This window comes from Pristis pectinata, chromosome 2 (assembly GCF_009764475.1).
Source record: "Pristis pectinata isolate sPriPec2 chromosome 2, sPriPec2.1.pri, whole genome shotgun sequence".
NCBI lineage: Eukaryota > Metazoa > Chordata > Chondrichthyes > Rhinopristiformes > Pristidae > Pristis > Pristis pectinata.
Genome location: NC_067406.1, coordinates 64,466,519 through 64,494,254, shown reverse-complemented (window position 1 = coordinate 64,494,254; position 27,736 = coordinate 64,466,519). Strand labels below are relative to the sequence as shown.

General features: G+C 39.4%; 1 protein-coding gene across 1 annotated transcript; it reads right to left on the bottom strand.

Annotated features, from left to right (window-relative positions):
* Positions 1–621: 621 nt before the first annotated feature.
* Positions 622–27,736, bottom strand: commd8 (COMM domain containing 8). The gene is made up of 5 exons (XM_052039982.1): positions 27,612–27,736; positions 25,708–25,863; positions 21,635–21,787; positions 16,734–16,889; positions 622–3,784 (listed from the first exon to the last, which is right to left on the bottom strand). The coding sequence occupies exons 1-5, from the start codon at positions 27,654–27,656 to the stop codon at positions 3,764–3,766; spliced, it is 531 nt and encodes a 176-aa protein (XP_051895942.1). The 5' UTR covers positions 27,657–27,736; the 3' UTR covers positions 622–3,763.

Genomic DNA, 27,736 nt, shown 5'->3' with positions numbered 1-27,736 from the left:
GCATGTTTAAGTGTAAATTGGCTACTAGATTTCCTGCACTGCACAGCTACCAGACTTCAAAAGTTTTTAAATTGCCTTTGAAATACTTTCAGATGTCTAAAGCATAAAGCTTAGGTGCAAATTTTTTTATATTCTTTAAATTTTTCACATTTTAAAGTGCTTCCAACATATAGAGTTAGAAATAACAATGTCTTTGGTGCAAAGTCATTTAAAAAGTTTAGAAAGTAACTAATTTTTAGAAAGTAACTAACTTTAGAAAGTACTAATTTATGTGAATTCCTTTGCAGCATTTCTGCCAGATTTCCCCTGTCTTTTCATCAAAGCTACAGTGGCAGATATTGGTCGGCCTCGACCAAAATTCAACCCTCTTCTGCCTGGATAGATTATAAAGATTTTAGGATTTTATTGTACATTTAGCTTAAAAAAAAAACAGAAGAATATATTTCAAATGCATTAATAAGTAACAACATTCGGCAGCAAGATAATTTTAATTCAACTGCAAATCATTGGAATGCATTTCTTGATTAGTAGGAAGGTCATGAAGAGCACAGCAGCTTATGACTGGATAGTTACCCCAATTACTTCTCTGTGTCCTGTTAAAACGAAGGCTAATTTTCCACATTTACCAACAATACTCTTTATTTTGAAGGCTCCAACTACAGTTTTACATGTGCATCAACACTGACTCTGTTCTTCCATTAAAACATACAAAAGAGCAACCGTTTTAATCTGAATTGCCACTGACCAAGTATATTTGCTGCCTGCACTATAGAGCAAGTTAAAATTATAAATGCAATGCCGGCACAGATAACCCAAGCAATTTTGTGTGTCTTTTCATCCAGTTTCTGCCACTTTCAATATCGCAGCAGCTAACTGGGCACAGAATTTATTACAAGAAATAGAATTATTCAGTAAGCTAGCTCTTGTCCAAATCAATCACCTTTTCTTCATGGAATTTTTTTTTACACTTAGATAAGTTACCACAAATCTTTTCAGTGCTAGAATTCTGATTTACAGCTTCTGTTGAAAAAAAATGAAGATACTTTTGTCCCTTTTAGCATCATACCATCGCAAATTAATTGAAATTATATTAAACCCAAAATGTTAATATCACCAAAACAAATTACATAATAATATTTGGTTTGTTCCAGGTTTAATTCCCAACCTCTTGAGTTAGCAGGTACATAGTTTGATAAGCAAAATTTCCAAGGCTGCCTGGCCCCTATCATGTAGAAAACTCACTAGACAGGTTTGCTTTTGATGTTAAGATCACTGTATCAAACATTGAGATAAAAATTTTAAAATGGTATTAAAATATTCCAATGATATTTAAAACATGTCATGCTTTCATTTTCTTTTAAAATCTTTATTGAACAGGATGACAAACACTAGAAGTGTGAACATGGGATTGCTGTGCAATGCTCAATTCTCAAAATATATACACAAGTTCAACCATTTTCAGACCGGAACCAATGGAAAAGGCAAAATTTAGACTGTGGTATACAGGATACTCTGTTTGGATGAATAGAACCACGTCAAGTTAAAAATATCCATATGTGTCTTCTCTGGACAGCATAGGAAACAATTATAAGGTGGCAAGTCTCTTATACATGAGACTGCAAGCTGAAACTTTAACTTGTGTTTCTCTCCCCATCGATGTTGCCTGACCTGCAGAGTCTTTCCAGCATTTCCTGTTTTTACCTCTTATACAAGAACTGAGTTCTGGCTTATAGGATAGTTCACCCAAAATAAATCTTTTCTTTGGAATTTAGGAACTGTCAATACTTCAGTGGCATTATTTAATCAGAAGGGCATAACTGTGAACAAAGGCAGTGAAAGAGCAATGCTGCCCACCAGGATACTGGCAAATCCTAGCATGTAAAATTTCCCATTTGCCCTTAGAAAGAGAAAATAAGATTTGAAATACTAACAAGCTAGAAACAGCTTCTTTATTTAATCTTCTAAACCAATTTTATTATTAATACACCCAGATGTGAACATATGCCTTATGAAAAGATCCAAGTTTACTGAAATGTTAGGATACTCTCAAGTCATGGTTTTATCCTGTAAATAGTTCCCAATTAAAGACAATAGGATTCCAACAATGTATTCCTCTTTCTACAAGATTTATCATCTACGTCACCATTTTCTTTTCAAAGCCCTCACTTATTTGATATTCATATAAGACAAGTGAAAATATTTGTATAGATTTGCATACCCATCAAAATTCAGCAGCTTCTCATTTGTTTAAAAGGGCACCGGGGTTCTTGCAGGACAGCAGCTGAAGATTGAGCTTTGATGAACTGAATAGACATCAAGAGCAAGCAACAGAGGCAACATCAGGGAGAGCATCAAAATGGGATTCCTCAATTAAGAGCATCTTTTAAACACAAAGCAAAACTATATCGTTTAGTGTTTTCAATCTCCAAAAAATTTGAGTACCGTTGAATTGTGGGAAATTCAAACCAGATTTTAAAATATCTATAGCCACTGATTTCCTGAAGATTCCTGTATTTCCTAATTGTCTGCACAAAGATCAGGGTTACCATGGTTTCTCAGACTCAGGGCATAAACCATCTCTTTCAGTAACCTCTGGGTGGCAGTAGTGTTCAAGGCTCCAATTGCAATGGACCAATTCTAATTGGCACTTAGGCCACTGCCAAGAATCACCTTCCAGTCGTCCCACACCTGAATTTACCCAATCTGAAAGACCAACCTTTCTGAAGTGCCCTGGCCTCCTGAGGCAGGGCTTGAAGAACAACAAGGCCTTAAATAATGTACTGAAGCCCCACCCCTCAAAGTTTTGACAGCTAGAAAAGCAATTTAAAAACTATAGGAATGAAACAAATGGTTACATTTAAAAAATTTATAAAATATTACCAAGTCCTTAAAATTAAAAACATTTAACAAAATATTTAACATCTTGTCTTTGGCTTTCTTCTCCACAACTGCCAGGGTCATGGACCCTACATCACGCCTAACTTGACACAGGACCTGAGATAATCCCAGAAAGATCAAATTCTGCCAACATTTACTAGCAAAATCTGAGCCATTATTTCAAAGTTAGGTCAGAATATTTAAAGGAATTTACAAACACCCATAACAATATTAATGAAACAAATGACTGAAAGTACATAGGTGAGAAGTAGGTAAAATATCTTATAAAATGGAATACTGAATGTGCATATAATGCAGCTTTTCTGGATGCTTTGCCCTGTTTTCACATATTTTCTTTCCCAGCTCAAAAGCTAATCACTTGACAATCAACTGAGGACTATGTTAAATGACATGGTTGCTAGATAACACATTCAAGTGCTGAAGATCCAGTTTTCCATCAGACCAGATGTCAAATCCCTCTTCTGAACTATGAGTGAAATCTAAGACAACAACCTTAGATGTATTTTTCTTCTTAGTTATACCTTCTTCTAGAGGCCTTCTTGAGTTAGGTAAAGAATATATAAAACAGCTGCAGCTCAGTCAGGAAACAAAGCACAAACTTTAGTTGCAAATATAGTTTTACTGTACATTGCTATTGTTGTGGCCAATTATTGAACCAATACTGGCCAAGACCAACATACTTTGAGTTTCAGAAAGTTAACAAGTGCTTTAAAAAAACAAAGCAGGTATTCGTCAAGATATTGGAAGTTCTCCAGGCTTGATAATTTCTTGTTCATGAATTTGATCTTCTTTCATTTCATTATCAGTGCAAAGTTCAAAGTAGTTCTCAGTCTCCATGGGAATAGATGCTGATGGCCATGTTCAGTCATTTTATTTGTAGGACAACCTGTCAAGAGAGAATTCAGTACATTTAAAACCAAAATGTTATAGAGTGTGTGTCAAGCAATTTCTATGTTAACTTTACTGCATGCTATTATATTTCTTTTTTTTCAGGAAGCTCACCGATATAAAGCTGTTCACGATGAGAAGGATGTGCAGTTTTTGGCCATATTCATTAATTTTTGTGTGTCTGTGCACCACAAAAGCTGATAAAATGTATTTTGAATCAATTGCTGAAAGACTTTAAGTAAAGCTAGTTGGTGATACAGCAAATGGTTTGTGCCTGGCTACACAATCTTACCCTCACCTGTCTGTATTTCACTTGGTACCTATTTAATGAAGGGGCATCAATTTCCATTGTAAAATTGAATCCTGTACTGGTTTGCGACAGGATTGAACTTGCAGGGACCCCAGGTAGAGTAATAAAAATTTGAAAGCAATTCACCCTAGATCAATGTCACACATTTCCTAAAAACCACAAGTCAAAAATATTGTCAGAAGCAATATAAACTTTAACATTTTCTGTTCTGGCAAACATCAAATGTTAATTCTGTTCAATTTTTGCAGCATAAATATTTGTATTCCCCTGCCCAATATATCATTCCGTACCAAATTCATTTCAGACTGAACTTAACATCTCCACATTCTGTTTACCCAATTTTTTCCCCTCATGAAGGTACACCATAAAAATAAGATACAGCTAGTATTAGATATTATTTCAAATATACATTAATCCCACTCTAGAAAAGTTAAAAAAGCTTCTCCAAAAATGACAAAGTGAACATTAATTTGGTTTGGGATGATTTTCACACATGATAAGCCACAGCAAATTGAGTCTCTGCAAGCTCTCAAGTGATAAAAGCATTAGAAGGAAAATAGACAGACTACTAATTTTGTGAAATTTCATGACATCCTAAAACAAAAATGCAATCAGCTAAAGTAATAACAAAAGTTTGATTTTTTTTTCACATCAGGTTTTCACTAAACAATACACCAACTGACTTCTGGAAATGCACCTTGAGAAAAATCCTTTCATAAGGAATGGACAATATAGGTTCTGACCCCGTAGCAACCCATTCAAGGCTTATGGCATAAATCATTCCACCTTTTATCTCCTCCCATGTCTGAAATGTCTACTGCTGAGAACTGAAGAGAGGTTAATAAAGGCTTTCAGCATTTTAACCTATTCAAAATCTTACTGATTACAACAAATGCTTTAGATCCTACTCATGAAAGCTTAAAACAAAGAATCTTAAAGACAGAACAACAAACAATCTACTAAAGTAATTCTGAGTCAAGCGGCATGTGTTTGGGGTGGTTGGGGGGGGGGGGGGGGGGGGGGGCGGGTGGGAGGGTGGTGAGGAGAGAAAGGAATTGTCAACATTATGGTTAGGAACCCTGTAGCAGGACTGAGAGTGGAGAGGGAAAATAGCTCATATAAAAAGAGGAAAGGGGAATGGTGAGACAAGGGCCAGACATGGACCGAGTAAGGGGTGAAGAGTGACAGACATATGGAGCCACACAGGGGAGGGTGAGGAATGGAGATGGGAGGCAAGAGGCAAGTGGATGACAGGTGTTAGCAGACGACAAAGACAGATGGAGCCAAGTGGAGGGAAGGGTGAAGGTGGAGACAGCTACTGAAGGGTAATAAGGAGGAGCACAAAGGGCTACCAGTGCTGGAATCTGATAAGCAAGATGATAATGGGAAGGGCAGATGGAACTAGATGGGAAACGGGGTGCCCGGTGGGTAATGTGTGGTAGTAGGTGGATGGAACAAGGAGGGTGAGTATGGGAAAAGGGGACACACATGGGAGGATCTGAGGTGGATCAGGAGTTGGCATGCGTGGATGTACAGGTTGGAGTGGGAAGGGGAGTTGAAATGGCACGCAACAGGATCCCGGAATGGCTATTGTGGACAGAACAGACCCTCTGCAAATCAGTCACCTAGTCTGCGCTTGGTGCTGCCAATGTAAACGAGGCTACTTCAGGAGCACTAGATGCAGTAGACGTGTTTGGAGGAGGTGCACGTGAATCTCAGCCTCACCTGGAAGGGCCGTTTAGATCCCTGGATGGTGGCGAGGGAAGAGGTGCAAGAACAAGTGTTGCACCTCCTGTAATTGCAGGGGAAAGTATCAGGGGTCGGAGAGGGGCAAGTGGGGAAGGATGAGCAGACCAGAGAGTCACAGAGGGAGTGGTCCCTGAGGAAGGCAAAAAAAAGGGTGGGGAGGAGAGGTGGCTAGTGGTGGGATCTCACAGAACTGAGAAAGGATGACGTGCTGGATGCAGAGGCTTGTAGGGCAAAAGGCGAGGACTTGGGGAACTCTATCTCAATCCACAAGGTAGTTCCCTCTGCTTAGCTGGGGGTTTCCCTGAACATATTCCAATTAAATTATATTGTCTCTGATAATAATAGATATTAAAACAAAAAATGATTTGAAATAATCTTTTGTTAATGGTTCTAATCCTATCTTATTAATGCCAACCTTGCACTTCAGTAAAATTCCAATAGTACACTATCCAATCGTTTGGAGATCATGATGGTTTGACACCTGGGTCACCACTTCCTGCAGTCCCCCCTTCCTGACTTAACTTCTAACTCACTGGGGCCCCTGTTCATGTGATACCTTCCAGCCTACCAGACACCCCCCTTCCTGAAATGTCCTCTAACTCACCTGGACCCCAGTTCCCATGTTGCCTTCCAAGTCACCACAGCCCTAGTTCTTTCAGTGCTTTCTAGCTCACTGTGAACACGATTCCCATGTTCTCTTCAAACTTACCTGGGCCCAAGTTCCCACACTCCCTTCAAACTCATCTGATTCTATTTCCCGCACTCCTTTGAAACTTAAAGGGTTCATTGGAGAATTTATTACACCACTTATCACAATTACATCATTTATTACATCCAAAATAAAACTGAAGTAAAAATATTATAAAAATAATTGGAATAACATCCAACAGTATGGAAAATCTGCTAGTTCAGCACCAAAGTCCCAAGTGTGCCAGATTAAATAATTGAGTACTGTATTGAGTACTTTTCACCATTCAGGACACCGCAAGTGCTTCATAGCATATGAATCACATTTAAAGCATGTTTGCTGTTATGAGGAGACATACAGAGTCTAACAGTCAGCCAATAGATCAATAACTAATTAAGTCATTTTCAAAATCAGTTAAGGAATAAATTGCTGGTCAGGCCACTGCCTTTTTCATTGGCGCAGTCATAATTTAGTTTTGGCATAGATCTGATAGGATTTCTATTTAGTTTTTCCATCCAAAAGACAGTGCCATACTTCTTCACCACTGTACTGGAATGCTGGCCAAGATAATGTGCTCATGTTCTGGACTTGGGAATAAACCCACAAGTTTTTGACTTAAAGGTGAGCAAGTTACCAATGAGCCAAGGCCAGCACCTACAAGACTGAAATAGACGACGGTTCCTTTGTAGTGTCTGATGGTAAATATGAATGCAGCAGTTTGGAACAGTGATCATAACTCCGCAGGTTTTCAGATAGTTATGGATAAGGATGAGACTGGTCTCGGGGAGTAAAGTGCTAACTTGGAGGGGGAAGAAGGAGGTTAATTACAACTGTATTAGGCAAGAGCTGGGGAGAGTAGATTGAGGGCGGCTGTTAGTGGGTAAGTCCACATCTGACTTGGGATTTGCTTAAAGGCCAGCTGGTTAGAGTTCAGGACCAGTATATTCCTGTAAAGAAAGAAGCTTGGAACCTTGGATGACGAGAGATGTAAATTTAGTCAGAAAGAAAAAGGAATCATACACAAGGTTTAAGCAGCTGAAATTGGACATGGCACATGAGGAACATAAAGGAAGCAGGAAAGAATGTCTGTGACATGCCATTACTGAATAAATAGCACACTTGTATAGTAAAAACTGGAATTATTCATTCACCAAAGTTGCAAAGAAATATTTCAATAACAAACTGAAAATAAAAGCAAATAAAATGTTAACACAATTTTTCCAAAACTTTTAGGTCCAGCAACACCAGTTTACAAGATTACACAATTTAAAAAGAGGACAACTTCAATACCAGAGAACTTTAAAATTATAATAGCAAATATTCTAAATTAATTGAAGATTCAATCCATTTTTTAAGGCTGTGCAGAATGTCAAGAAGAGCTCAGAAATGGCCAATATGGGACACAGATATTGATGCAGTAAGATATCTCAGTTTAAAGCTTCTAGTTATGGTGATGTACAGACTTAAACCACATTTCAAAATGTACAGTATTCATGATACCAAGGTATACAATCTGTTCCTTGAAAGTAGAAAGTTATTCTGTATTCTACAACTGAGCCTGCTGTTCAGGAACACACACATGCATGCTTGCACTTATATACACACACACACACACACCAGGATTAGTGAGGCATTTAAAATAATTCAATATTTTGTTTCTGGCACGATGGATTTTCATACTAAAAAATGGAACCATCTTTTGTCCCAAGGGAAACAATATCCTAATTTAGTCCATACTAAAATCAGCAATTCAGTTCAGAACTAATGAATTAGTACTTCTCTCAGATCAATATTATTTTTAGCTAAAAACAATATGCAAATGTAACTATGAAATATTAATCTCTATCTTAAATAGGAATGTACAGATGTACTGAGGAAATTATGGTTGTGCAGCACCCTAAAAATAGGATTTATGTCATCAAAGTTGGACTGACAGGAACACATACGTGCAGTATTTATGTAACAGGCCCACTTTTCCCACTGGAAGAACCGCACGTGCCAGATGCAATTAGTAACACATAGCAGAATGACAAATTATTAATGCTTTGGCAGTGGGTTATGTGATTTAAACTAGGTTTTTCAGGTCAATAATCTATCAAGCATTTGTAAAGCATCCAAAACAGCTTCCGAGTGAGGTCTGTTATTAGTGCATCTTTAATACTAATCATAACCGTTAAATAGCATTCTAGATACACAGTCAACATCTGTGAAATTAATAGAGCTGTCTTTCATACACAAGGCTTTGGTATTAACAGCGAAGCCATTTAATTTTATCAACATCCAAATGATGAAAGTAGTGACATATTCCAAGCAAGGCAAATGCTAAAAATGTTAACAGCGATCCCAAATTTAGAATTAAAATACTGATAAAACATAGAAAATTTATGTCTTGAACATTAATTGTTTCACAAAAAAATTGTACAAAAGAAATGGAAGAGAGAAAGTGTATCAAAGAGAACTGGGAAGGCACTGGAAATGCAATGGATCAGAGCAATGTACTTCTATCTCCAACATTCAAGTTTGAATATAGTCTAGATTGATGGAATTAACATGAGTATTTTGCTGTAGTATTGAAGGCAGAACTACTGATATTCACCATCATTAGTCAGTGAAGCTGACAGCAAGTTCAGGATTTTTGTTCTTGCATAATTTGCAAATGCATGGCCCATATGCTGCAGTTTGCCTACAGAACAATGGGAGAGTTGGGTCTAGAGTGTAGTTGCCATAGTTTGAACTGCTTCCTATTAGTTCTGAAAACTCCACTCCTGCAGGCTATTTGTCATTCCAACATCCCCACGCAGCAATACTCCTGGCACGATTATTCTCAACACTGGTGCCCCACAAGGCTGTGTCCTCAACTCTCTACTCTACTCCCTATACACTCACGACTGCGTAGCCAGATTCTGCTCTAACTCAATCTACAAGCTTGCAGATGATACCGCCGTAGTGGGCCGTATCTCAAATAACAATGAGTCAGCGTACAGGAAGGAGATAGAGAGCTCAGTAACATGGTGTCATTACAGCAATCTTTCTCTCAATATCGGCAAAGCAAAAGAGCCAGTCATTGACTTCAGGAAGGGGGGCGGTGCACATGCACCCGTCTACATCAACAGTGCTGAGGTCGAGAGGGTTGAGAGCTTCAAGTTCCTTGGAGTGAACATCACCAATAGCCTGTCCTGGTCCAAACACATGGACACCATGGTCAAGAAAGCTCACCAGTCCCTCTACTTCCTCAGGAGGCTAAAGAAAGTTAGCATGCCCCCTTTGACACTCACCAACTTTTATCAATGCACCATAGAAAGCATACTATCTGGATGCATCACAGCTTGGTATTGCAACTACTCTGCCCGGGACCACAAGAAACTGTAGAGAGTTGTGGATACAGCTCAGTGCATCACAGAAACCAGCTTCCCCTCCAATGACTCTGTCGATACTTCTTGCTGCCTCGGTAAAACAGCCAGCATACTCAAAAACCCTACCCACCCAGGACATTCTCTCTTCTCCCTTATCCCATCAGGCTGAAGATACAAAAGCCTGAAAGCACATACCACCAGGCTCAAGGACAGCTTCTATCCCGCTGTTATAAGACTATTAAATGGTCCCCTAGTACAATAAAATGGACTCTTGACTTCATAATCTACCTCGTTATGACCTTGCACCTTATTGTCTACCTACACTGCACTTTCTCTGTAGCTGTGATACCTTACTCTGCATGCTGTATTGCTTTACCTTGTACTACCTCAATGCACTGTGCAATGAATTGATCTGTATGAACGGTATGCAAGACAAGTTCTTCAATGCATCTCGGTACAAGTGAATAATAAACCAATTCCAATACTGAGGCCCTGGCTACACACAGTTGGCTATACTGGGCAGGCCACAGTGTTCGCATACAATGACACCAAAATCATGAAACAGACACTCTGAGCTCGATCAAAGGAAGAGATAGAGATTACTAAGGAAAAGACTAAAGGATGTACTCAAAAACTCCTTAAAGAAATACAAGATTCCCACTTGCTCATGGGAATCTCTGATCCATGACTGCACAAAGCTGACAAGCTACCCACCCACTCCACTGTCCCATCTGTAGGAGTCTGTGACTTGCATATTGGCCTCATGTGTCATCTCTGAAGCTACAAAACTGGAGTGGAAATCATCCTCAATCCCGAGAGACTGGCCAAGAAGTAGGGGTAGCATATATGGCACTGAATTTGCAAGCAGCATATTCCCATAAAGATCAATTGTGATAACAATGAAATAATCTGTTTTAAATGCAATAACTTTCTTGCACTTCAAATTAATAGAAAGGCATCTTTAATACTGATCTTAAGAAGGTGTCTTGATTTAATGTCTCATCCGAAAGACTGCACTGTTGTGTGCAGATTTCTCACATTGCTCTGTAGTATCAATCTACATGTAGTTGTCCTTTGATTATCCAGGGTAATGGATAGGAGCACCTCCATGGATAATGTAAAGGATAAGAAGAAACACAAGGCATCAGAAATGTTGCACTGAACTTTAATGTTTATTAAAATACACAAGTCATGTTTGTCTGTTAGAGCTGTTTTACCATGGTACCTCTTTTTAGTTTCTTTTTTTTAATTTAAATCTTTTTTTATTTACAGCGTGGTAACAGGCCCTTCCGGCCCAACGAGTCTGCGCCGCCCATTTTTAAACCCATATTAACCTACCCGTACGTCTTTGGAATGTGGGAGGAAACCGGAGCACCCAGAGGAAACCCACGCAGACACGGGAGAACGTACAAACTCCTTACAGACAGCAACGGGAATTGAACCCCGATTGCTGGCGCTGTAATAGCGTCGCACTAACTGCTATGCTACTGTGCTACCTGTAGTGCCGCCTGTAGCACTTCCAGTTTCCTTGCAATGGTCAAAACTGCACTTGTCCATTTGCAAGGATTTGCAAAACATATTTACAGTACAGTATGGCTCTAGGACAGAGTATTATTGTAAAAATAAGCTTTGATAAACTTGAAAGATTTAATCAGTTTTAATGTTTACTTGCTGTATTTGAATTGTAGTTAATATACTCCTACTGTGCCATCCCACATTGGCCTCATTAACTACCTCAGAATCCACAGACTTGAGGAAGCAAGTCACCTTCAATCACAAAGAATGCAACAGAAGATTGTGCCATAGCTGCATTGCCCAGAAGTTCTCTAGAGGATGGCTTTTAAAACAGGCCTTTTAAACTGACACAGTGGTTAACCCACAAAACTACAAAATCAGCTGCTTATTAATTTAGAGCCTAATTATATTCAAGTAACAATAAAGAGATTTCAACACAGCATTTTGACTAACAGCAACAGCTGGAACAATAATACTCAAAGTAGATGTGAATGAATCTTACACTGAAATACTACACAAAAAAATTGTTGGGGAGATGCAGCAAATTTCACTATTTATTAAATTGGTTATAGGAACAGAAATGTCCAAGAAAGCTATATTTGCCAAGACACACAAGAATTCTCTCCTCTTTTCTGAATACACAGAACTTTTGATGTGTACCTGAGCCATGTTACTGGTACAAAATTCCTGGAATCTAATATCAAAAAACTGTCCCCCATAACACTTACCCATCCAAAACATTTCACACGATAGGAGTCCTAAACACCAAGTTCAAAACATGAAAATGTCAAAGCAAATGAATACAAAAGCAACAAGACCAGAAAACTAATTATCAGAACATAGAACACTTCAGCACAGTACAGGCTGTTTGGCCCACAATCTTGTGCCGACATTTTATCCTGCTCTAAGATCTATCTAACCCTTCCCTCCTCTCCCACATAGCCCCCCCATTTTTCTATCATTCATGTGTCTATCTAAGTCTCTTAAATGTCCCTAATGTATCTGCCCCCACAACCTTTGCTGGCAGTGCGTTCCATGCACTCACCACTCTGTGTAAAAAAAAAAGTACCCCTGACATCCCCCTAATACCTTCCTCCAATCAAGTTAAAATTATGTCCCCTCGTGTTAGCCATTGTCGCCCTGGAAAAAAGTCTCTGACTGACCACTCGATCTATGCCTTTTATCATCTTGTACACCTTTATCAAGTCACCTCTCATACTCCTTCTCTCCAAAGAGAAAAGCCCTAGCTCGCTCAACCTATCCTCATAAGACATGCTCTCTAATCCAGGCAACATCTTGGCAAATCTCCTCTGCACACTCTCTAAAGCTTCCACATCCTTCCTATAATGAGGCGACCAGAACTGAATACAATACTCCAAGTGTGGTCTGACCAGAGTTCTATAGAGCTGCAACATCACCTCATGGCTCTTGAACTCAATACCCCAACTAATGAAGGCCAACACTCCATACACCTTCTTAACAACCCTATCGACCTGCATGGCAACCTTGAGGGATCCATGGACATGGACCCCAAGATCCCTCTGTTCCTCCACACTGCTAAGAGTGTTCCTCCACACTGCTTCCACATGCTGGAAGAACTCAGCAGGTCAAGCAGCATGAGTGGTGGCAAAAGGTGTAAATTGGCATTTGGAGTCGAGACCCTGCATCAGAACTGAGAGGGAATAGGAATTCCAGATTATTTCTAATTACTGATTCTAATATTGGCGAGTTGGTCTTCAAACATCAAAGATTAGGCCTGGTCTTTGAAGACAAGAGAATGCCACTATATTAAACTGTCTCTTAGGTTTTAACTGGCAAATAATTTTATTAAACAGAAATAGAACAACCAAAATATGGCGGTGAAGTAACAGTGCAGATTTTTCTTGAACAGAACATTTCACAGCATACTTGACATTTTCTCTCAAGTGCGATCTTATAATGGCACAGCAAGGGCAACGGTGGTAAACAAAATAAATACAACTCAACTGATATTTACAGATTGAGAAAGAAACAGGAGAGAAGAAAATAGAGTAAAAGCCAATTCAGGCAAACAAAGAGAAGATTTCACATTTTAAAATTCTCCAAAGAACAATTTTGTAGAAACTCCAATTTCAAATGTTATCATTCTAAGCTAATGCAGGAACAGTAACAGTTAAGAGGCATCTTGATAGGTACTTGAATGAGCAAGGCATAGAGGGATATGGAATGAACACAAGCAAGTGGGATTAGTATGATGATCAACATAGACCCAGTGGGCTGAAGGACCTATTTCTATGCTGGACAACTCAATGACTCTAGTTCAATGGAAACATTCTTCTGAATACTGAAAAACTATACACACCAATAAATTGTAACCTATCCTCCTGCAGGCTTAAGTTGGCTGCTAACATGCAAAAGCAGCAAGTTTCTTAAAACACGCAGGAAGGTTGATAGGTTATCAATGGAGAGGCACAAATCATCAAGCAGCCACAAAATGCTGAAGAGTTTATAAACTGATAACAATGTAATGCAGTAATATTACTTAATTGGGCCATGAAATCTGGTCCAATAAGTTCAACTTTACTAAAGAATAATTTTTCTTGTAATGCAATTTTCTCCCCACATCAACTACAGAAGCAACTAGTCAAACTAACACACTTCAAGCTTCGAGGATTATAGTCACACTCACATCTCTTGAAAAGCCCTGAACAGACTCACTAATTAGAACTGTAGGCTGATAAGCAACTTTAAGACAGTGACTAGGCAAGGATGATTTTTAACATTCTCAGGGTACTTGATGGGTAAGTCCAGAAATGATTTATTTCTGTTAAACAGATCTCCCAGTTAGCATCAGCTCTAAAGTCGATCCCAATCTACACCTGGGAGCTGCTTCTTTAAAGACTCCTGTTCCCTGATACAGATGACAGAGCTAAACTTCAGAAACTGCTTTGAACTCTTGGCATTTTAACTAAAGCTGTCAAAGAGAAATAGCTTGAGAACTTTCCCCATTCAGACTTCAGGCAAAGCTATTGTATAGAATTTGTTTCTTTACACATTCCAGAGCAGGACTTAAGTCCATGTTTGTAGATTAAAATGGTGGAAAGAAAAATGAAAAACGCTTAGTTTTCCACAATGCTTCATTTGAAAGTTATAACTTAAACCATGAGAACTGCTGAATGAGATATGCCATCTCGAGAAACCAACAATGTGAAGTTGTTAGGAATACTTGCCACAAAATTCGTCATTTCAACATAATGCTCCTCTAGTCATAGTTTTCAAGAGTACAATTTAGAAGAATATTTTTAGCTGCCAACTACTGTGTTAAGCATAAACTTTCTGCACCACTGCCACATATTATGTAACAAGATTTACACAACAATCACCAAGACGTTGTCAATAGTAGCTCTCAAATGACAACCCAGAAGGACAAGGATGCAGGCACAAGCAGTAACTCAAACTCCGATCTTTACTCCACATTACACAACACAATAATTTGGAAATATTCCATTCCTTCATTGATGTTACAATAGAATCCTGGAACTTCTTATCTAACAGCATATTGAAAGTACATGGCACTCAATTTACTGCCATCTCAAATGTAGTAAGGAAAAAACAATAATACTGTTGAGATGGTAGTGAATTGACTCAGTTGGAAATTTAGGACTAGCCCCCTTATGGATGCACTTTTCATCTCCAGTGATAGGATTGTCAGGCTGCTCCCTGATGTCTTTTCACAGTCCGCTCTACACATTTCCTGCTGCACTGAGGGTTCCTCCAACCCTTGCCTGTTCCTCTATACTCTCTCTGACCACATGAAAGTTTTGTGATGAGCAAAACTTCAGATAATGTTACTGATTAATCATAAATATTCAAAGATTCTTAATACTTAGCATAATGTATTTGCAGATATTTTAAACAAAAGAAAATACTGTATAAAGTTTACCTGTAGCTACCTTCCAATGCATGGAAACATGGACTATAGGAGCAGGAGTGGGCCATTCGGATCTGCTCTGCCATTTAATACTATCATGGCTGATCCTCTATCTCAATACCATATTCTCAGTCTCTCCCCACACTTGTTTTGTGTCTAGAAATCTATCCACTTTAAAAATATTCAATGACTTGATTTCCACAGCCTTTTGTGGTAGAGAATTCCACAGCAACACCACTCTGAGAAGAAATTTCTCCTCATTTCAGTCCTAAATGTCTGTAACCCCTCAGTCTGGCCTCCTCAGCCAGTGAATCATTCTACCCCTATTTAATCTTTCTTGCTCCATCAGAATTTTGTACATTTTGTTCTTCTAGACTCAAACGAATACAGGGTCAGTTGACCCAAACTCGCCTCTTACAAGTGTGTTGAAACCTCACTGAACCACCTCTATAGCAAGTATATCTTTTCTTGGGTAAAGAGACCACAACTTCACACAGTACTGCAGGTGCAGTTTCACCAAGGTCTTGTATAATTGTAGTAGATATTCCTCACTACTATTCTCAAAATCTTTTGCCCCGAAGGCCAACATGCCATTTCAAACTACTTGCTGCATCTGCATTTTTGCTTTCAGTGATTAGTGTACGAGGACACCCAGAACCCTTTCCCAATCAACTATTTAAATAATACTGCCTTTCTATTTTTCCTACCAAAGTTGATAACTTCAGTTATTCACATTATAGTGTATCCACCATGTATTTGCCCACTCGCTCAACTTGTCTAAATTGCCTGTTTGCAGCTAGTTTTGTGCCGTTAACAAACATTATATTCAGATAAAGAACAACAGCAAATAAGAATAAACTGGTCAGTTTCAAGGTACTTAATTGTTACCAGTGGGTGTCAGAGAATCAGTGATGAGCCCTCAAGTATTTACAATCCATATTAATGACTTAGATGAAATTACAAAACATAATGTGTCCAATTTAATGTTTTAATTTAAAGTAATTTGATTGTTTAAATGAACGATGGATCCTGCTCTCTGATCCTAATTTCTTAATCACTACAGCCAGCATGTTCAAAACTTCTTGGTCAATCTGGGATCTGGCAATGAGGAGGTTCATTCAGGCAGAGTTCAGGAAAACAGTGGATGTTGATAAACAAATCCAGTTTTGTTATAGTAACACATGGATGACTTTCTCATCTGGCTCACATGTAAAGATATGATGGATTAATTTTCTCGAATATTTTGTTTGCCACATTTTACAATAGAATCACATAAAATTGAACACTAGGGGTTAAGTATTATGTCTGTGCATCTTAAAAATTGAACCTGAGTTCTACATTCAGAAAATCAGCACATTGGAGACAATTACAATAAAAAACTGTAAGCAACATATATGTGTAGGCATAAATACATAAAACTACCTTATTTGCTGCCTCCAGTGAGTGAATTAGTGTTTGCAGCTCTTCTTTGTCCATCTCAATGGTGACAGGTTTTAGTACTCCATTTTCCTTGACATTGAGGTCAAGGTTCAGCAGTGGTGTTTGAAGAAAAGCAATCTTGTCACTTGAAAGAGGTAACTGTAATTCAAACAAAAACTAAATGAACTAGAGATTTAGCTTTCCTTTTGGCTGAGTTCAATGGATTGACTATAGTTTGTACATTAACAAAGTACTTAACTCAGACCAGTGAGTCTCATGTGAGTGGTAGGGAAGCTACTGGAGAGGATTCTTAGGGATAGGATTTATGAGCTATGAGGAAGACCATGGCCTAGTTAGAGGCAGTCAGTATGGCTTTGTGCAGGGCAAGTCATGTCTTACTAACTTGATTTTTTTGAAGAGATGATGGTGTTCAATGAAGATAGAGCTGTGGATGTTGTCTACGTAGATTTTAAGGTGTTTGTCAAAGTCCCTAATGGTAGGCTCATTCAGAAGATTAAGATGCATGGGATACACAGTGATTTGGCTGTTTGGATTCAGAATTGGCTTGCCCATAGAAGACAGAGGGTAGTGGTCGATGGGACTTACTCTGGCTGGAGATCCATGGTTAGTGGTGTTCCAGAGGGACCTCTACTGTTTATAATATATATGACTTGCATGAAAATGTGATGGGTGGGTTAGTAAGTTTGCAGACAACACAAAGATTGGTGGCGCTGTGGACAGTGTAGAAGATTGCCAAAAGATACAGCGGGATATAGATCAGTTGCAGATATGGGCGGAGAAATGGCTGATGGCATTTAATCTAGCCAAATATGAGGTATTGCACTTTGTAGATCAAATGTATAGGGACAGTAGACTGTTAATGGCAGGACCCTTGACAGTGTTGATGTACAGAGGGATCTTGGGATCCAAGTCATAGCTCCCTGAAAGAGGCTGCACAGGTTGATAGGGTGGTAAAAATGGCATATGGCATGGTTGCCTTTATTAGTTGAGGCAATGAGTCAGGAAGTTATGTTGCAATTTTATAAAACCTTGGTTAGGCTGCATCTGGAGTATTGCATTCAATTCTGGTCACCCCATTATAGGAAGGATGTGGAGGCTTTGGAGCGAGTACAGAAAAGGTTTATCAGGATGCTGCCTGGATTAGAGGGCATGTGCAAAGGGAAAGGTTTTACAAACTTGGGTTGTTTTCTCTGGAGTGGTGGAAGCTGAGGGGAGACTTGATTAAATTTATAATATTGAGAGGCAGAGATAGATAGGCGGCCTGTACCTTTTACCCAGGATCGAAAAATTTAACGTGAGAGGGAGTAGGTTCAAAGGAGATGTGTGGGACAAGTTCTTTTTTTTTTAAACAGGGTGGTGGGTGCATGGAATGCACTGCCAGGTTGGTAGGGGAGGCAAATAACATAGAGGCATTTAAGAGGCTCTTGGATAGGGACATGAATATGCAGAGAATGGAGGGATATGGATATTGCGTAGGCAAAAAGGATTAGTTTAGTTAGACATTTAATTAGTTTGGTACAACATCGTGGGCCGAAGGGCCTGTTCCTGTGCTGTACTGTTCTATACCCTATGTTTAAAAGTAAACAAGTTGACTGCATTCTGCATACAACATATTCAGCCTCTTATAAAGAGGTTCAAAGTGTGCTCAGTACTTGACCTGCTTAAGTAAAATTAATTGAGTGCAGATATTCCCCAGGTTACAGCAGGGTTCCGTTCCCGAGAACTGTTTGTAACCCAAACAGTTTGCAAGTTGGAAATGCGGCTGCGAACCAAGCTCCCACATGGTAGAAGATGCCTGCAAACCCCGCAGTAGCCAGCAAATCCATCCCACCAGTCTCCCAAATGCTCATTTGGGCTGTACATAAGTTGGGTGTTCGTAAGCTAGAGAGAACCTGTATATAGACAGAGATCCAGCAGTATAAAGGCCAAACAAAATACATCTTCTTGTGGAAATAGAACAAAGGAGGGCCATATAGATTAGTCAGTTACAGAACTATTGGCTTATATAATGGAAGTTCCTGTATTTGTTTTACTGCTAAATAAAAAACAAACTTCACTATCATGTTATATTAGTTAAACGTTTAAAATCTTAATACAGAAGTAGATAAGTTGCTTTTGATTTTATTCTAATTCATTCATGTCACTTGAAATGAGATAAACATTTGAACTGAAGTTATCTTCAGGAATATGTTTAACTGATTACAAACTTCATTTTTTCCAAACTATAGATATACTCCAGCCCCCATGGTGTTTCTACCGTCTTGCAGACACAATAATAACTTACCATACCTCGCCTGGAGAAGATCAGTCAATTGTGATTGCAATTATCAACCCCATGCTGCACAGCTCATTGAGTTCTGAACTAAGGTACATTGGCACAAATTCAAAATAAATGTTTTAAAAAAAAAATTCTCTGCAATAAAAATCCTGTTGGTTCACTCAAGGGAGGTTATGCTGCAACTGTAGAGGGTACTGGTGAAGCCACACTTGGAGTACTGCCTGCAGTTCCAGTCTCCTTACTTGAGGAAGGATATATTGGCTTTGAAGGCAGTGCAGAGGAGGTTCACCAAGTTGATTCCAGAGATGAGGGGGTTAGCCTATGAGGAGAGACTAAGTCACCTGGGACTATACTCGCTGGAATTCAGAAGAATGAGAGGGGATCTTATAGAAACATAATATTATGAAAGGGATACATAAGATAGAGGCAGGAAGGTTGTTTCCACTGGTAGGCAAGACTAGAACCAGGGGACAGAGCCTCAAAATTCGGGGGAATATATTTGGGACGGAGGTGAGGAGAAACAGCTTTTCCCAGAGAGTAGTGAATCTGTGGAATTCTCTGCCCAGGGAAGCATTGGAGGCTACTTCATTAAATATATTTACGACACTGTTAGATAGATTTTTGCATAGTAGAGGAATTAAGGGTAATGGGGAAAAGGCAGGTAGGTGGATCTGAGTCCACAGCCAGATCAGCCATGATCTTATTGAATGGCAGAGCAGGCCTGACAGGCCAGATGGCCTATTCCTGCTCCTATTTCTTATGTTCTTATATAAAGTCAAGCAATGCAGCTGGCACCTTTCCATCTTTAATACGAATATTTTCAGTTCCCATTCTCCCGTGACAATTAAAATCATAGCCTCACCTTCAAATTTTAATGATGTACCCAGCAAATTTTTTCTCATAAGCCATTTTGCCATAGTTGCACTATTGAGCTTATTCAGATATATTAAAATATTCTCAGTTTTGTAAAATTCCCAGTTCACTTCCCTGCCATCCAAACTGATTGGTAACCTACCATGATTAGCTTATTTTAAGTTCCTTTCAACTGTTCAAAAAAAAAAGGATATAAGATGTTCAGGATCAGCTCAGTATAGATCTGTCAGCACTAATTCGTAACCAGTGAGTTTACTAATAAAGTTACCAATTTATGATTGGTTTATTTGTCTTTGTGTCTCCCCTCTAACCTTGTATCTGACATGCATCACCACTCTGGTGATTCAGATCTGGAATTGGCTTGGCGATGGGAGGCAGAGGGTGATGGTCAAGAGTTATTTGTGTGACGAAGCCTGTGACTAGTGGTGTACCACAGTGGTCAGTGTTGGGATCCTAGATGTTTGTTTTATATATATTAACAATCTGGATGTAGATGTAAGACTTATGATTGGCAAGTCTGCAGATGACACAAAGATTGGTAGTGTTGTTGATTGTGAGGAGGGTAGTCTTTAGCTACAGAAGTATTTATCAGTTGATAAATGAGGAAAGGGCAGATAGAATTTAATCCTGAAAAATCTGAGGTGTATCCTTGTTGGTCCTCCCAAAAGGTAAGATACACAAAATGAATGGTAGGGCCTCGGGAGTATTAAGGAACAGAGGGACAGTGCACAAGTCAAAGGATCCCTAAAGGCAACAGCACAGGTAGATAAGGTGATTTGCCTTCATCATCTAGAGGAGAGTACAAGAACAGGGAGGTTAAAGTACAACAATACAAAACATTACAGGAGACCTCCACATTACAGGAGGGTTGCGTTTCTAGAAAACAGTCTGTATTCTGATTTTCCGTAATGCAAAATCAAGTCAACTGTGCATGAAACACAAATTGAAAACAATGTTGTTTATTTATTTACTCTTTTCCCCCTCACATAAATACCATGAGAGCAAATTTTATTCCTTCTCTCAAATTTTTGGATAGTGATTTGTGAACTCTGTAAAGACAGATTTCTGTTACCCAAACAGCCATAACACAGGTCACCTGTCATTAGGACACGGCTGGAGTACTGTGTGCAGTTCTGGTCATCCCAGTACCAGGAGGAAGTGACTGCACTGGATGGGTTGCAGAAGAGATTCACCAGAACATTGCCTGGGATGGAGTGTTTCAGTTATGAGGAGAGATTGGATAACCTGGTTTTGTTTCCCTTGGAGCAGAGAAAGCTAAGGGGGGAACCTCACTTAGTTTTCCAAAATTATGAGCAGCATAGATACAGTAAATAGTGAAAACCTTGCCCCTTAGCAAAGGTGTCAACAACCAGAGGGCATGATTTTAAGGTAAGGAATAGAAGATTTAGAGGGGATTTGAGGAATATTTTTTCTCTCCAAGAGTGGTCAATATCTGGACTGCACTACCTGAGCAAGTGGTGATGGCATGTACTCTCAAAACATTTAAGAAGTATTTAGATAAGCATCGAGACCTCATAGTATAGAAGGCCAGGGGCCGAGTGTTCAAAAATTGTATTCAAGGTACTTCATGGCCAGCAGACATGATGAGCCAAAGGACCCAATTGCATGCTGAACGACTCTATAACATTATTTCAGCAATGGAAAAGGAATCTTTGCTTAAAAATATTGATCATATAGTAACCCAACAAACAGTCCACATTTATTGCTATACCTTCAGTTGCCAATCAAAATCCTGTAGCTGAGCAGAAGACACGCTATTGGTTTTCTCGATTAATGCCCGTCTGAGCTCATCCTTTCTCGCTTTTAAACATCTAAGTATTGCTTCTTGATGGGATGCACTCAGTCCATCCAGTAGTTGTTGAACCTTACATAAAAATAAAATTCCAACCTATATTACAAAATGCACCTTTGATCAACAGTACATTTCAGAATGCATATAGAATATTTTCTAAAAATGACTGCTTTATTTTACCCATAAGCTCACAGCTATGATTGAATGATTCACTAGTTCCTAAAAATGTTTTAATGACTTAAATTATTTTCGCTATCTGTCAGAATTGAAATTAATTACTTTACTGTTAAAGCAAAGTTTTAATCCCCCTGACATATTAGTTATCCAACAGTTCAATACTAAAAGGAGGAAAGGCAAGACTATGGAGTGACAGAAAGCCAACAGAAATGATTTGGGATTGTTTCAGCATTGACCTGGCAAGAACAGAGGGTCTTAAACCTGCTTCCTGTGCTGGAAATTCCTCTGGTTTTATACTTATACATTCTATTTTTCCAGATAATGAATTGCCCAGGAAATCATTAACATGGACCTTCCTTATTGTCATTGTCCTTGGGAAAGTGATAAGCTCCATTTATGGAACATGCAGTGTGTGCGTGTGTTGGAACTCTTGCAGTGACAAGAACACAAGAAAATTGGAGTAGGCCACCGGGCTCCTTAAGGCTGCCTCACCATTCAATATGACTATTGCTGATCTGCCCCAAGCTCAATTCCTCTTCTGTGCCAGTTCCACATAGCCCTCAATTCACTGATCTTTCAAATCTACTTTTCTTTAAATAACTCTACTGTTCTAGCCTCCTCAATACTTGGGGTAGAGAATTCCAGAGATTCACCACTTTCTATAAGGAGAAATTCCTACACAATCAGTTCTAAACCATGTCCCTTCATTCAAGACTCTACCACGAGTGGAAACACCTGAACATCTACCTTGTCCTGCTCCATTAGGTTCTTGCATATGACAATAAGACTACCCTCCATTCTTCTAAATTCCAAAGAATGCAGGTTTAAACTTTTTAGTCATTCATGACAGAACAAACCTCTCCTCCCAGGAATTAGCCCAGGGAATCAGCCCAGTATCTCTCTTCTGAGCCACTGCCAATGCTAATATATTCTTTCTTGAAAAAGGGAACCAAAACTGTAGTGTTCTAAGTGCAGCCTCACTAACACCCTGTACAAATGTAACATATTTTGCTATTTTTAAAGGCCAAATACCATTTGCTTTCCTAATTACCCACTAATTTTTTGCGACTTATACACAAAAAAACCTAGGTCCCTCTGTACACTCATTTGCAGTACCTCTCCATTCAGATAATAGTCTGCCTTTTGACTCCTCCTACTCAAGTGCATGACCTCACACTTCCCTACATTAAATTCTATTTGCCAGGTTTTTGCCCAGTCACTCAACTTATCTATATCCTGTTGCACAATCCAAATATTCTCATTGCAGCATGTCCTCTCACTTATTTTAGCTTCATTAGCAAACTTGGATATCTTGCATTCAGCCCTTTCTCCAAGACTTTAATACAGATACTAAACAATTGAAGGCAGGATAACCAGTCTTCAATCCATTTTTACACACTTCCTTCAATACCCTGAGTTCTTATTTTGTGCACTAGTCTCTCATGTCTATAAACAACCCATCTGTAATCCTTGGGTCTTTCTGGGAGAAGACTGTTGCAAAGCACCAATTTAAATTAGGTGCCCTTTATTAAATCCCCTATCTCACTCTCCAGGGATCCCACTCTTACATTAGCTACCCTCTTTTTATGTAACCAGGTGTGCCCTTGCTGTTTGTTTTGATATTACTTGCCAGAATTCTTTGCCGTTACTTGCCAGCTTATCCTTATAATTTCTCCCTCCTTATTACCTTTTTAGCCCACTGTTCCTGGTTCCTCAAAAATACCCAGCTCTTTGGTCTACCACTAGCTTTTGCTGTTTCATATGCTCCAGTTTTCGATTTACTATTTCCCTTGACTTCCTTTGTTAATAATGGATAGCTTATCTTTATCAAGTCCCATTTTTTGATTGGAATAAAATTCTGCTGAGCATTATGAAATAGCTGTGCAAGTATCTGCCACTGCTTTCCTTTAGCCCATTTTTCCTGTCTATTCCAGACAACTCTCTGTTTATGCCTTTGTAATTGCCCAGATAGAAGTTAAGGACAATGGTTCTGGATTCGAGGAGTTCTCTCACAAAGTATAATGAGAATTCTGCAGTGTTGCAAGTAACACTATATTCTGCATTCTATTATTGCTTTTCCCTTGTACTACCTCGATGTACTGACGTGATGAAAAGATCTGTATGGATGGCATGCAAAGTTTTTCCACTGTACCTCAAAATGTCTCATAAATCCTACTTCATTACACATGATCAAATCCAAAATAACCTGTTCCAGGGTAGGTTCTATAATATGTTGCTCTCAGAAACAATCCCTGATGCAGTCCACAAATTCTTCTTTCATAGTTCCCTTGCCAGTAAGATGACTCTAATCAATACGCAGATTGAAATCACCCACGGATTATTGCAATTTCCTTCTTAGATGCCTTAGATATTTTCTGATTAATGCTGTGATGTCCCGTGAGGGTACACTTTATGGGCCTGTAGACCACTCACACTTGTGTCTTCTTTCGCCTGCTTTTCCTTATTTTCACACAACCGATACCACATCATAATCCACTGAATCTATATCACTACTTACTGATACCTTCCTTGATTAATAATGCTCTCCAACCTCTTCTCCGGCTTTGCCTATTCTTTTGGATCGTTGAATAATCTGGAATATTGAGTTGCCAATCGTAGGCACTGCACCTCGTAATAGCCGTTACAGAGACAAGTGACATATTCCAAGTCAGCATGTTGCTCAACAAAGTAAAATTTTACAGATGATGTCCTCATGAGCCCATTGTCCTTCTCAATAGCAGAAATCTCAAGTCTGAGAGACAGAGTCAAAGACACCTTAAAAGGGAGCAACAGGTTGTCAGCTATCCCGTTGGTGGTATCGAGCTTTAAGGGTTGCTAAAGTTGGGCAAGTAAAAGTACTTCATCACCCTCCCAACTTCTGCTTTTAGATGAAGGGAAGCTTTTGGGTTGTCACCTGCTGAGTTAGCTGCCACAAAACATCCAACTTCTGACCAGATCAGATCTTTTGTTCACACTACTTGGATGAACAATCCAAAGTAGTCTCTTGTCAAAGTAATAATACCATTTTCCCAGGAGACTGATGTGTGACTTGACATCAGCAGTATTTTTAAATGTCAAGATGGTGGTTAGGAGCATCTTGTAAGAGACAGTCACAAACATTACTCACCATTTAACCCAGTCCTGAATAGTATTCAACTCTTGCTATCTGAAGGCAAGGATTGTTTCATAACCTGAGGAATTGTGAATTGCTTCTGTATATGACTGATGAACATTTTCATTTCTGAACTCTTGACTGAGGGTCAATCTTTAACTAAACTGCCAAACATTGGCAGGACTTGGATCCTGCCCTGAGAAGCTACCACAGTGATAACCTGGGAATAACAGACGCTGGCCTCCCAAACTATACGCCTTGTGTTGTTTGATTCCAGACACTGGTCTCTAGTGAGTAGCCCGAAAACCTTTGTTTTAAAAAAAAACACAGGCACTATCAGGTTCATAAATATTGAAAAGGTCACAAGAGCCTTTTCCAATATATTTGAAATAAACAGAACATTAACAACCCTCCCTCTGAAAAATACATGCTTGTCAGAAAACTTCAAAAGTGCTTCCAAAGACATTTGTCTTAAAAAATTGCATTCTTCCGAAACATAAGCAGAACGCATAGAGCCTTATTTAAATTAATGAGTGCCTAAATATTGACTCAATTTTCTCAAAATGAAATAAGAATACTGATCAGTCTTTCAAATGTGATTATTATGTGCCATTATACACTTTTCTGAGAAATATCAAGCAGAAATTACTCCAGAGATTTACCAAAAAGACTTCATTCATATTCAAAATATTTTACCACCAACCTCTTCATCTGACAAATGTTTGCTGCAGGCATGTTTTACGAATGCTGTGGCCTCATCTAGGACCTCCATCCACTCTACAAGACTCCAAACACTTCCATAATCCCGAAACCGTGGAAATGATCGTCCACAAATACCATCAATTACCCTGTGAATGAACTTCAAGAAAAGGAATATGAAACTTTAAATGCAAGAAATACACAGTGCCATGTCGATGTAATTCCATTCGAAATTGCAATGTCGCATCTGCTACAAGAAGTATATGAAGAAAGAAATTTCCAAATCATGTATGAAAATATATTTTGTTACAAATCTCTTATGTGGCACTTCTTCAAATTCTTTTTGGAAGTCCGAGTATTCAGAATCCACGGTAATTTCCTTTGCAAACTATCCACATTAGCCAAGGGCTAACTTAATTTATTACCATGAATTCTGGAAGTTTTACACATCTTCGAACATGGACCTGAAGCCAGGTTGTCCATTCCAAGCAAGCTTGAAATGAGGACCTGCACTTTTATAACTTGAAGCAATGAAGAAAACACATTTGTTCCACTACTTCAGAATCTTCCCATTCATATATCATAGTTTCTTGGCATCTCACTGCCACCCCACCCACCCACACACATAAAACTTAACATCCCTTCAAACTTTGAACTATTTTACAACTATCATGCAGACAGTGACTAAACTGTCCACATTGCTTAAATTGATTCTCACTGTTATGTTTTATCATATGGTATCAATGGATCAAGCCTTTCATAAACATAAGTAAAACAATGAAGTTTCCTGACATGAAGAAACAAGAGTGCAGATGCTACAATCTGGAGCAAAAAAAAAACACACTGCTAGAGGAACTGATGAGGTCAAGCAGCATCTGTGGAGGCAAAGGGATGGTTGACGCTTCAGGTCGAGACCCTGCATCAGGACTGAGTGTGTAAAGGGAAGATAGCCAGTAAAAAGAGGTGAGAGGGAGCTTCCAACCTAACATGATGGGCATTTCTTTCAGCTCTGCATTTCATTGCTTTTACATTCCTCTGGTGTTCTTTCTTTCTATCTGCCCTAATTGCATAACTTTTATTCTCTTATTCATGTTCCCCCATCTATCAACTGGATAACTCTATCTGCAGTTTATCTGCAACCCTGGCCTCACCCTATCAACAATATTCCTTTTGTTTTATCTTTCCCTCCACCACCTCTCTGCAACTTAAAACTGTCTTCTCAATTCTGATGAATGTCTTCGGCCTGAAATATTAACTGCTTCTCTTTCCAGAAATGTTGCTTGACCTGTTCAGTGCTCCCAATATTTTGTTGCTTTACAATAGCACAACGCACAAAGGTGCTGGAGGAACTCAGCAGGTCAGACAGCATCTGTAGAGGGGACAGTCGACGTTTTGGGTCGAGACCTTTATCTTACAATAGTACCATTTAATTAGACAACACTCCGCTGTATAGTTTCACAACAGAAGGTCTATTTCAGCTCAATGCCTCTTGCAAACCACTGGTCACTACCAAGCCTGAAATCTTCCCCCATGGTCTCGATTAAAAATATCTTATAAACATTTGAACAAGTTATCGTTGACAGCTTTTAGTTACAAGGGATGGTTTTACTTTCACCAGGCACCTAACACTAAGCAACTGATTGGATGGGGCGTACGGATGAAAACGCCCTTTCACGCCGTCGACTTACAGCAAACTTCACAAAAGTGTTTTTGAGACCAGAAACAGCTGGAGAGAAAGCGACAGGCGAAGTGTGGGGGCTGAGGGCCGCACCACCTCAGCCGGCCCGGGCTTCCCGCAGACACCGCGCCACCCGCCAAGCCTTGAGCCGCGGCCTCGGCACTCAGGTTGATGCAGCCCGAGCTCGGGGAGGGGGTTGACGGGGAACGAGGCCCGCGGCCGCCACTTACCCTGGGACAGTCCTCGGCCGCCAGCTTCTCCAGCAGCCGCGCCATCTTCACCGGGAGCCGAGCCGAGCCCGGCGCGCGCGGCCGCGCCGCGCTTTAGACCTCGCGCGCACGCGCCCATTGCAGCC

Bases quoted from the DNA above. Each gene is read 5' to 3' on its own strand.
- commd8 (XM_052039982.1), bottom strand. From the start codon at position 27,656: ATGGCGCGGCTGCTGGAGAAGCTGGCGGCCGAGGACTGTCCCAGG. The intron at 16,890-21,634 runs GTATAGCAATAA...TTTGAATTACAG, and splicing joins ATTTTGATTGGCAACTGAAG to TTACCTCTTTCAAGTGACAA. The intron at 3,785-16,733 runs GTAGTTTTATGT...CTCTCTTGACAG, and splicing joins CACTGGAGGCAGCAAATAAG to GTTGTCCTACAAATAAAATG.